This window comes from Odocoileus virginianus, chromosome 6 (genome assembly GCF_023699985.2).
Source record: "Odocoileus virginianus isolate 20LAN1187 ecotype Illinois chromosome 6, Ovbor_1.2, whole genome shotgun sequence".
Taxonomy (NCBI): domain Eukaryota; kingdom Metazoa; phylum Chordata; class Mammalia; order Artiodactyla; family Cervidae; genus Odocoileus; species Odocoileus virginianus.
The window spans coordinates 17,590,860-17,603,612 of NC_069679.1; the positions used below are offsets into that span (position 1 = coordinate 17,590,860).

Sequence of the window (12,753 nt, forward strand, 5' to 3'; positions counted from 1 at the left end):
TTTATGTTTAGTTTTAAAAAAGAAGAAAATATAATTCTGGAAGTAAAAAAAATAAATCTATGTGACAAAGGCAATGGTTCCCCAATTATAGCTGGTTTCATTTTAATAGTTAGCAAGCCTTGTCATTTCTCCATAATGCATGTAATTATTGCATTTACTGTCACAAAAGTGTCAATAGCAATATTACTGCTCATTTACATGTTATTCATGTAGCACAACTCTTCATAGAAGGCTTAGTGTCATGCTGTCCTCTGTGTACTCCCCAGGTCCACAGTCAACATTTTAGTATCCACTCTGTATACTTCTAGAGGCTAACCTACAGTAACAACATTATTTTTTTTTTCATTTTATTTTCTCTAATTTGTAGGCACTAATCATTTCTTGAAAATATCTGAGATAAGAAAGAACTTCTGGAACTTTTCTTGAGTTGAGCAAATGGATCTGAAAAATGGATCTGTAGTGACTGAGTTCATTTTACAAGGATTTTCTGCAGGATGGGAACTTCAGATTGTCTTCTTTGTGACATTCTCCTTAATCTATGGGGCTACTGTGCTGGGAAACACTCTCATTATGGTCACAGTGACTTGCAGTTCCACCCTTCATTCTCCCATGTACTTCCTCCTCGGAAACCTCTCCTTTTTGGACATGTGTCTCTCCACGGTCACCACACCCAAGATGATCAGAGACTTGCTCACTGAACACAAGACCATCTCTATATGGGGATGCATGGCTCAGATGTTCTTTATGCACTTGTTTGGAGGTGCTGAGGCAACTCTTCTGGTAGCCATGGCTTTTGACAGATATGTGGCCGTATGTAAACCCCTGCACTACAGGAAAATCATGAACCACAGGTTGCTGAACGGGTTTGTTATACTTTCATGGACAATCGGTTTTATACACACCATGAGTCAGATGGTATTAACGGTAAACCTGCCTTTCTGTGGCCCCCGCATCATAGATAATATATTTTGTGACCTTCCCCTTGTGATTAAGCTTGCGTGTGTGGAAACATACACCCTGGAGTTATTCGTCATTGCTGACAGTGGACTGTGGTCACTGATTTGTTTCCTCCTCCTGCTCGTCTCCTACACTGTCATCCTGGCCTCCGTGCAACGCAGACCATCTGGGGGCCTCTCCAAAGCCCTGTCCACACTGTCTGCCCACATCACTGTGGTCAGTCTGTTCTTTGGGCCGTGTATCTTCATTTATGCCTGGCCTTTTAAGAGTTTCGCCAGCAATAAAGTCCTTGCTGTATTTTACACTGTTATCACACCCTTATTGAATCCTGTTATTTACACCTTGAGAAATCAGAAAATGCAAGTGGCCATGAGAAAGTTACAGTTCCAAAATGTTAGCTCTACATAGAATTTTTAGATTTTAGAATTGTATAGGTAATCCAGCTTTCAAATATAAGGCTAACATAATTTGAATATATTATATGTAATACATGGTTTTACTCTTTTATTTTAGAATCATAACTGGTGCAGAAAAAATTAATGATAAAATGCTTTAAATTCACAGTTAATGCTGTTATAACACATAATTATAATTAGTTATCTGCAGCAAAATAGACACATAATGTCATTAAATACTTTATGATATAGTCAATATTTATTTATTAGTGAAGAGACAAATTTAAAAATATGTAGTGGTACTATTAGAGATTATCTTAATATAGATTGCTAATGATTATCACTAACTTATACTACCATAATTGTGGTACCCTGAATAAATCATGATTAAAAGAATGCTAACAGCAAAAGCAAAAATTTAATTCCAACTTCTTGAACCAATGAGATAAAGAATAAAAATAAATAAATTTGATAGTATAGTTAATATAAGGTGACAGAATGAATATAAGATACCAGAAAGGAAAAAGAAATAATGGAAAGACAATTTCAATAGAACTACAAAGAGCAGCCTTGAAACCACATGCTCATAAGTGTGAAGAGTTGGCTTTCAAATGTCAATTTAAAAAAAGAAGTACACTGATTTTACATTATATATCATAATTTAAGAATATTTGTCATAAGAATTACATTCAACTCTATTTCTACATAATAAGCAAAAATATCTCAGTCCTACAATATAGCACACCTGATATTAAAGGAATCCTAACTAATTGCAAGGTAAATGTACATTTAGTGGTAGATGGAATTATATGTTATTTGATAAAATATTATGTAAGATTTTCATGTCTATCAGTATAACTCGCTAGAGCTCTTCAGTCCCTCGGTTGGCAAAACATATAGAATTGTCAAAATCATTTAAAATATTTTTTAAATTAATGATTTAAAAAAGAAATTAAAAAAAATCACATCTGAACCCTAGCTTGAACTTTGAATGGCATTCCAGGAAAATACACCAGCATGGAACCATTGCCTACTTTGAGAACATCTATAGAATACCACTGCCTAGAGCCTGCTAGTAAAACTGAATTTGGGAGAGCACTGTGGACTAGACTTTGAGCCTGAATAGGGATGGCTCAGACTTCACTTGAATGAGAGCTCAGAGTCTGAAAAAAAAAAAGACAATCAGAACAAAGCCTGCCCAGCAGAAGCAGACAGCAAGGGGGAAAAAAAATGTCTCTCAAACTTGATTTTTAGTGGAGATGAAAATAAGTGCTTCCCTAGCAAGGGTTTGGCTTGTCATCAAATTCTTTGTATGTCTTGAAACATCAAGGTGAGAATTTTCTTTTAACTAACTTCAAAGTGATAGGCTTGGGTATTTGGTAGAAGAAAACACAAGAGTTCCTGAAAAATCTGTGGTTTGAAACACCTGTTAAAATGCAAAATTCAACTGAGTAAATTTGCAGATCTAGTTGGCTTATTAAACAATTCATATCAGGTAGAAAAGCTCATCTGCCAGAAAGATACTATGAGTGAGATATACATAAAGCTTTGATAGTAAGGAGATTGGGATAAGGAAAGGAAGTCATATGTAAGTAAAAAGAAGAAAGTTAATTGAAAGAAAGTAAAAGTTCAGGTGAAGTCTGAGCTTAGGCATTTTCCTTTGGCTTGAACTGGTTGCTGGACAAGAAGAAAGTATTCTTTCCTCCTGCTGGGAAAGTAGAGTGATTGCCCTTCCTTTTTGGGAGAACTATATACATCTATTCCCATTGAGGCTAGTGCCTGATTACTTCCTGTTTGGGGCAGTTGAGGATAGATGGTAGGGCATGAGAGCTCCCTTTACAGGCCTTCCCAAATCCAATTTTAGTTAAGGTTTCCTTTTAATTTTCAGACAGGCTATACTTACTCTTCTAGAAAGATTTTAAAAGAGAACTCACAATAAAAGATGCTTTCGTGGTGGCTCAGACACCACTAAAGAATCTGCCTGCAGTGCAGGAGACCCAGGTTCGATCCTGAGGTTAGGAAGACCCCCTGGAGAAAGGAATGGCTACCTGTTCCAGTATTCTTGCCTGGACAGAGGAGCCTGCCAGGCTACAATATTCTTGCCTGAAGAATGCCATGGACAGAAGAGCATGACTGGATGACAGTCCATGGGATCGCAAAAGAGTTGGACATGACTGAGAGACTTTCACACTTTCACAATAAAAAAAAAACCAAGACAAGCAAACAAAAAGTTCAGCATAATTGAGAATCTGGAGAAAGGGAAAAGACAATACACAGAATGGTAGAAGTCGATTATAAATCATGTATCTGATTAGGGACGTGTATCCAGAATACAAGAATTTAGAAAATTCTAGAATTAAAAGACAACTCAATTAAAAATGGGCAAATAATCTAAATAAATGTTTCCATAAAAGATATACAAATGACCAATAAGTATGTAAAAAGATGCTGAACATGATTAGTATCAAGAGGAAACCCAAGTCAAATTCACTATAAGAAACCACATCACACCCACTGGGATGGCTATAATCCAATAGACAATTCCTAAGGTCAACAAGGATGCAGAACAATTGGAACCCTAATACATAGCTGGTGAAACGTAAAATGGTGCAACACTTTTAAAGAAAATTCTGGCACTTTTTCAAAATGTTAAGCATAGAGTTAACATATGACCTAGCAATTTTACTTCAAATATCAATGCAACATAAATGAAAACACATATGCACACAACAAACTATAAGCGAATGATTACAACAGCCTTAATCATAATAATAAAAAAGTTAAAACATCTCCAAGTGTTCATCAACTGATAAATGGATAGAACAAAATGTACTATATCCATATTATAGAATATTAGTTGGTGATTAAAAACCTCAGCTCTCAATTTCTCCCTGGGGTGGGAAAGAATCGATCCATGCACCTAACACCTCAACTTCTCAGAGGCTTCTCAAAGAGCTAGAATCTATCTTATCAATCACTACTGAGAATTGAGATCCCTGAGAAATCTGTAATTATATAAAAAAACAATAAAAACAAAAACCAAAAACCACAACACAAGACACTGCATTTCCAGAGATATTTCATCTCTCTTGGACACTCCTCCTCTCGCTTTGTCCTCTCTCTCCTCCTTTTTATGTATCTGCATACATGCCTTTGTGGCACAGGCATCTCTGTGGGCATGGTTTCTTTCTCTCTATATCTTTCCTCCTATTTTTTGCACTATGTCTTTCCATTTTTTCCCTCTTTCCTTCTGTCTTTTACAATTACATTTCAGTCTGTCTTTCTGGGAATTTATATTATTATATTAATTTTACCCAAGCAAAATGACATATATTCAAAGTTATTTATTTGCAGCACAGATTATAATAGGAAAAAATAAATAACATTATTTTCATCACTTTACCTCTTTCTCCAACTTTTTATCTCCTACTGCATCTCTGGTTGAATTGGATGTAAATTTGAATGAAAGTACATTTGATCATATATTGTATTCCTTTTTAAAAAGATGTTTGTTATTTTAATTTTAATGTGATGGATTTATTTCACTTCTTAAACAAAAAGCTAAATTAATATTTTACAATTATGCATTTTTTCTTCTATATAACATTAATTTAGAAACTAAAAAGTCTTCGTTTTGCTACAGCTGAACACACATTCAAAAAAGTGAATAACTATAAACATAAAAATCACAGTAGAATAATTCTTTTATTTGATACAGCATATTCTTAGAGAGACTATTCAAGACATCATGAAGTTCTCTTATTTAAGGAGAATTATTCCTGAAAAACATTTTGAACATAATATATTCTCTGTCTAGCTCTTCTATACAAAGAAATGCAGGTAGTAACGTATTTACCATTGATTTATTTTCACTATTTAACTTCTTATTAAACAACCATGCATTTTCATCACTTGTACGAATTGTATAATAAGATCTAAAATAATCTCCCTAGACTTTCTACTTTCATTATGCTTAATAAACATATGTGCCATCCCATTATCACTGCCACTGATAAAATGTCAAATTCTAAATCCTAACAAGACCTGTGTGGCCCTAGCTGATACATTTTTTGAACAGTTAATCCTTAAAATATTCTCATATTTTCCTTTTTCTAATTCTAAATGACATTCTAATATTCCCACTGGGAGTACTCTGCAGGCTTAAAGTAGCTATAATACTCCAAACACCGCTTATTGCATTATAAGTTGTCGAACAGATTTAGAATTCATCATGTTTCACCATGAGAATATATATTTAAGGAAAAATTCTGGAATGATCAGTTAATCTCCTTTTCATCAGGAGGAAGATAATAGCCATTTGTTTGAGAGTAACACTGAACACCTGGTGAGGTGAAATTTTTGCTCAGTCTTTGTATTTGAAAGAAATTGAAAGGAGGAAGAAAATAGAAAACAATTCACACTGTAACTGTCGGACATTTGCTGCCTGAAAATGCATGATAATAGCGTAATGTTGCAGGAACAGAGAAAAGGTGAGCTCTACATTCCAACAGCACTTTCTACCCTATCCCTCAAATACACCTTCTGCCACATCCTCCTGGCACTTAGTGCTACTTTAAAGAAAATAAAATCTTTATTTCCACTATTACAGAAAAGTGTAAATGCCAGTAGCTTTAGAAGATTAATCATCTAAATTTAAATTGGGATATCATAAAAAATGATTTTTCCTCCCGCTAAATCAGATATAAAGGAAGGAAGAATCAAGAGTCCTAAGAGTCCCAGAAACTACACTGACTTCACAAGTTTGCAAATTTCTTGGATCCCACACTCAGTGGGCTTGAGTATTTTCTCTTGTATCCAGTCCTAACATACACAAATGTAAGGCTCCAAGTTAGGGATCTTAAAACAAGAAAGACTTGATTCACAAACCCTAGCTGAAATATTGAAGAAAACTTTACATGGGCACTTTCTTGAACATCCACAGTCTTCTACCCTGAAATGATTCAGATTGAAGCCATCATCATCTTTGATGGAATAAACTCCAGGGCAATAACCAAAGATCTACTGACATAGTGTCCACTTTATCTGAGTAAATTTCAGAGGATAGTATTCAGGAGAAAAGGCCTAGCACAGAAGACCAAGTTAAGCATTTTCAGTCTGTAGAAAATCCATTCTAAGTGAACACTTAGGAAGCACCTATCATGCTCCTTCTACCATGGAATGAGAAAAACAATCTATTATCTCAGAATTAATGGAAAGACAGGCATGGAACAAGATGAAATAAAATTCATATAGAGAAGAACATGAAAAAGATTTAACACTGAAAGAATTTGGGCAAAAAGAGGGAAAAGAAAGAAAATGATAAGAAAGGAAGCAAGGAGGAAGGGAAAGCAAGAGGTATAACAAGGAAGAGAAATTGCAAGAAAAAATAGAAAAATAAAATTGAAAATAAAAGAAGCTAAAGAAAATATAAAAAGAATAATTGAGAAAATGAATGTATTAAGGTATAATTAACAGGAAGAGAATGGGGAATCATAAAAAAACAAGAACAGGAAATAAATGGGAAAAGATTAAAGAGTGAGATGCCAGGATGGTAATCAGGTCCCCAGAGGGGAGCTGATCTGATAGCAGCTGAAAACTTAGGCATGATCAGTATTGCTTGTGGATGGATGTTGCAGGTCTGCACTCTGAGAAAGAGGGAAAAGAGATAGACATCTCTACCCATGCATCTTCAGTGCCAGATGTGTTTTTGTACTAGTTGAAATAACAAGGAATATTAGAGATGATGAGAGCATTCAGATCTCTATTTTAGCCTATGCTGACAGTACTTCTTTGCTTTATAGGATTAGGACAAAAGCTTGTCCCTCTAAGATCCATTGTTTGGGGCTTTTTTTTTTTTTTTTTTTTTCAGAATTCTTTTTTTTTTTTTTTTAACAAAGAAATTGTCATCCTAGGCACATCTGTCCTTTATTTCTGTGAAGAACACAATTTGAGGATCACTGGAATAGAAGGTATGTACATGAGAATGGGAGAAGAGTAGTGAATTTAAAATATTAAGTGGTATAGATTTTCATTTGTTACTAACAAATAGGGGGTAGAGGTGGGTGATAGAAAATAAAAACAAAGGTAGAGTGGAACTATTAACCCAAAGAAATAACTGGAAATATTAACCCAAAGAAATAACTGGAACTATTAACCCAAAGAAATAACCTTGAGCGCCTGAAATGCACAAAACTTAAGAACAGATAGAGGGAGCTGTTGACTTACTTTTCTGAGAGCAGGTTTCCACAGGCAGAATGAGGAATGAATGTGGAGACAAACCAGTGTTTAAGTGGATAAAAGAAAGAAAGAAGCTCCTAAATAATTTGAAGGTCACCAAAGATATTTTTTTCCTATTTCAATTTTCTTAGACTCACAACGTGTGAATATGTATTTTTATGCACAAATATGTGCCCATGAGTTATGTTTTGGTTGGTTTAGTCCCTTAGATGTGTCCGACTCTTGCAACCCCACAGACTGTAGCCTGCCAGGCTCCTCTGTCCATAGGATTCTCCAGGCAAGAATATGGGAGTGGGTTGCCATTTCCTTCTCCAGGGGATCTTCCCAACCCAGGAATCGAACCCAGGTCTCCTGCATTTGCAGGCAGATTCTTTACCGATTGAGCTGAGGGAAGCCCACCCATGAGTTATAAACAGCTTCTTTGTCACATTTGGCTGCTCCTTACAAATGTTACTGATCACACAGAACACATGTTCTGATGTTTCCTAGTAAGTGTGCCTAAAATACTGGTGGGTTGTCTGAATTGCCCGTGAGCCCCCTGAACAGACTTGTTAAGGCTGATCTTCCTTTACTCTGTCCTTTTCTCTCTTCCTCTTTCTGGGGATGCTAGTAATAATTATGTCAAATTTCAATTAGAAATTTTTTCCTCTCTACTCTTCTCTGCCATATTAAATAGTAGTTAAAGAGATTTTTAGAAGGAAATGGCAACACACTCTAGTATTCTTGCTGGGAAAATCCCATGGACAGAGGAGCCCTGCAGGCTACAGTCTATGGGGACACAAAGAGTCAGACACAGCTAGAGCGATTGAGCACAGTGCAAATAATGTTTATTGAGATATAAAAAGCATATCATAAATTTTACCATTTAGACTGTATTATTCAGTGCTAAGTGTATTTAATGAGCTATGTGAGCATCAACATGATATAATTTTAGAACATTTTCCTCACTCCCCGAGAAATCTCATACTCATTAACAGTCACTCCAATCCCACTCCTATTCCTTGGCAATCACTCTTCTACTTTCTATATCTGCAGATTTGCCTTGTCTGGACATTTTGCCTAAAGTGAATTATACAACATGTGGTCCTTTATGACTGGTTCCTTTTATACAGCATAATGGTTTTGAGTTATATCCATGTTTTAATATATATCAGTACTCAATTCCTTTTTATTACTAAATTGCATTCCACTATATGCATAGCATTTTGAAAATCAACATGGTGTGCAATTAAAAATCCAGGGAAATATTGCTTTATGTCACATTATAATATGTTGTTATAGTCAACAACCTTTCTTCTTTTACATCATTCATCTCAACAAACATGCACAGATATCACATATATGAATATTTATTTATAGAATGTTTCTATAGTTATAGTAATGTAAAACTTAGAAAGCAATCACAAATACTTTTAAAAATTCAAGCATGATTTATAATAATATAAGGAGGAGTTCCACTGTTTTTATGCACCCTAATGGATTATCTTGTTTATCCACTGAGATGAGCATATTTCATTTTGGAGACCACTATATAGACTAAACCTTAATTCTGGATGTCATGAACAGAATTCTTCTTTAGATCAGATTATAACCCACAGGACAAAGTATTTACATAAGCAAATAGCAATTATTTAAGCACCTAAATAAAATCATACAAGTTGATGGGGCCCTAATTAGTAACTTTATCGCCTGGAAAGTCCCATGGACAGAGGAGCCTGGTTGGCTACAGTCCATGGGGTTGCAAAGAATCAGACACAACTGAGCACACACACACAATCTGTTTAAACTGAGGAACACATACCTTTTCTCCCCTATCACTTACTAATTAGAATAAAAAAGACAAGTCATTGCAAATTTAAAATCTTAACTGAAACTGCTCTATTTTTCTCATCTGTTAAATGATATATTAGACTACATGTTCTATATGGTCATTTCCAGATCTTGCTTTGATTTTATTAGTTGAGATAGTCAAAATATTTTGTATATTCACATAAGCTTTACACTACAAGAAAATATTTGTAGGAATAGCATTTGGCTATTATCCTGAGATCTGAGGGAAAAGTAGACTGTGGATATATGGTGAGCAAGTGAGACTGGACTAGTATTAATTAGGATTTAAGAACAGGGTGTGGAACACATGCAGGATTGGGGACCAGTCAGAGGGGTAAGTAGGGGAATGTGTGCTAAGTTGCAGAGTCACGTCTGACTCTTTGTGACCCCGTGGATTGTAGCTCCTCTGTCCATGGAATTATCCAGGCAAGAATGCTGGAGTGGGTTGCCATTACCTCCTCCAGGGGATCTTTGTGATCCAGGGATCGAACTTGCATCTCCAGTATTTCCTGCATTGGCAGGTGAATTCTTTCCCTCTGAGTCACCTGGGATGCCCCAACTAGGGGAATCCCTCTAAGTTAGATGTAATAATACAGTATACTTCTGAGATCCAGGTGACTAAACGGAGTAAGGTTGCACAAGGGCACCAAAGCAAAACACTGTGATGGAACTAATAAGGCACAAATTCTGAAAACAAGGCACATAGCTGCAAATCAGGAACTGGGAATTCTACAGGAACTGGAAGAAAGAAGCATCTGCAAAATATCTTTGCTCCGTGGAGATGAAGAAGGGGACCAAAACTCAGCAACTAATGTAAGCTTTAGAGACAATGCACCACTGACAACAAGACCAACAACCTGACAACCTTAACAATGACTAGTTTTGCTTTAATCAGGAGTTTTCTAGTACACTTCAAGCAAAACAGCTTAGGAACACAATTACACAGAAACACACACTTAAATAGGAATGCAAGTGTGGCCGTAAGATGAGTGTCTTGGAGAGTCAGGAAAATGAAAGGTAGAAAGCTTAACTGAAAACACAGGAGAGCTATGATGCATAAACTGCATTCAGCTGGCAAAGTGCTGGATGTGGAAAATATTATTTTTATTTGGAATAGATCTAGGGGATAGATGAAAAGGTGGTTATAACAGATGGTATTCTGCTCTTTGTTATTCCACAGACTGAGGACTGATGGAGAGGGAGAACAGCACTGAGGTGACAGAATTCATCCTACTTGGTCTGACCCAATCTCAAGATGTTCAACTTCTGGTCTTCACACTAGTCTTAATTTTCTACCTCATCATCCTCCCTGGAAATTTCCTCATCATCCTCACCATCAGGTCAGACCCTGGCCTCACGGCCCCCCTCTACTTCTTCCTGGGCAACCTGGCCTTCCTGGATGCATCCTACTCCTTCATTGTGGCTCCCAGGATGCTGGTGGACTTCCTCTCCGAGAAGAAGGTGATGTCCTATAGAGGCTGCATCACTCAGCTCTTTTTCTTGCACTTTCTTGGGGCAGGGGAGATGTTCCTTCTTGTTGTGATGGCCTTTGACCGCTACATTGCCATCTGTCGTCCTTTACACTATTCCACTGTCATGAACCCTAGAGCCTGCTATGCCTTGCTGCTGGCTCTGTGGCTTGGGGGATTTACTCATTCCATTGTTCAAGTGGCCCTTATTATTCACTTGCCCTTCTGTGGTCCAAACCGACTGGACAACTTCTTCTGCGACGTGCCGCAGGTCATCAAGCTGGCCTGCACTGACACCTTTGTGGTGGAGCTCCTGATGGTCTCCAACAGTGGCCTGCTCACCCTCCTGTGCTTTCTGGGGCTTCTGGCCTCCTATGCAGTCATCCTCTGCCGGGTGCATGGTTCCTCCTCTGAGGGGAAGAGCAAGGCTCTTTCCACATGCTCCACACACATTATCATCGTGTTTCTCATGTTTGGACCTGCCATCTTCATCTACACCCGCCCCTTCAGAGCCTTCCCAGCTGACAAAGTGGTTTCTCTCTTTCACACTGTAATCTTTCCTTTGATGAACCCTGTGATTTATACCCTTCGCAATCAGGAAGTAAAAGCTTCCATGAGGAAGTTGTTGAGTCATCACATGGTTTGCTGAATACAATGGAAAGACTGGAAAACCAAGGAAAGGAGTAAGTTCATTTGGAATTAAATATTTATTCATTAATGCACCAAATCAATCAATCATTTAGCAAATAATGTATTTATTAAATGGTTTCAGGCATTATTCTAAGTATATGAATGGGACAGGTAAGATTCCAGATCACCTGGGACTATATTTGAGTGGATAAAGATAGGTTATACTATTAAACTGAAAAAAAGACACAATGTCTGAAAGAGATAATACTCTGAAGCAAATTAAAAATAATGTCATGTTAGAGTTTGAGAGATGGTAGTTACTTTATTTTTGGTTGTTAAGCAAGATATTGAGTGGTAATTAGCTGATATCCAGATGATTTTAAAGAACAACCATGCAATAACCATAGCGACTGAATATTCTAGGCAGAGAGGATGACTAATATAAGGACACAAAGATCTTATAAGCTTGATACATTTGAAAATCATAAAGAAAAATAGACTAGCTATAGCATAGTTAGTGTGAAAGTGGCAGAAATTGAAGCTAGAAAGATTGGTACAAGAAAATCACATATTTTAGGTGATAAAAAAAATGTTCAATCTATTCAAATTTCAAAGAGATGCCAAAAAAGGCATTAAGTAAAAGAGTGACTAAGGTTTCCTATTTGATTTAAAGCAGGATTCTTGAGATTCTAAATAAAGGGTTTTGCATAGTAAAATATAATTAAGTACAAAGTATCATGCTGTTACATAATTTTAATGGACACTTAAAGATGTAGTTGTTTGTTCCTAATTTGGTGGAGTGAGGTAAAGAAAGCTGTTATATCCTATGGAAAATGGTCATGAAAGAGTTTAATTTCATATTTCAAAGTTTTGGAGAGTTTTGTGGTTATTTGTAATGGTTATTTTTTAAATCTTAGAAAGGAATTTGAGTTCACTCAAAAATCTTTTCACTTAATGCAATAATGATTGGTATTTGGTATATCAGTCATTATTTGGTTACAGATAACTAAACTTTTCTGGTTATTTTTTAAATAAGGTAATATAAGGCATTAGGTGCTTACAAAATCATGGAACATGCTGTAAAGGTATATTTTGGTATGGCACTCAGTGATAATCCCAAAACATTGCCAACAAATTGATATATAAAACAGGTTACTGTCCTCATAGCAATTATAAAGCTTGGGGATATGGAAGCAGATTGTCAACTATGTTGATACATAAGTACACAGTGAAAA

At 36.2% G+C, this 12,753-nt stretch overlaps 2 protein-coding genes across 2 annotated transcripts; both read left to right on the forward strand.

Moving 5' to 3' along the window:
- The first annotated feature begins 435 nt into the window (after window positions 1-435).
- Window positions 436-1,365, forward strand: LOC110141696 (olfactory receptor 4L1-like). Its single transcript, XM_020900659.2, has one exon. It carries the CDS (start codon window positions 436-438, stop codon window positions 1,363-1,365), a length of 930 nt encoding a protein of 309 aa, XP_020756318.2.
- Window positions 1,366-10,610: 9,245 nt separating this feature from the next.
- Window positions 10,611-11,537, forward strand: LOC110141695 (olfactory receptor 4N5). Its single transcript, XM_020900658.2, has one exon. The coding sequence runs from the start codon at window positions 10,611-10,613 to the stop codon at window positions 11,535-11,537; it is 927 nt and encodes a 308-aa protein (XP_020756317.2).
- Window positions 11,538-12,753: the final 1,216 nt, after the last annotated feature.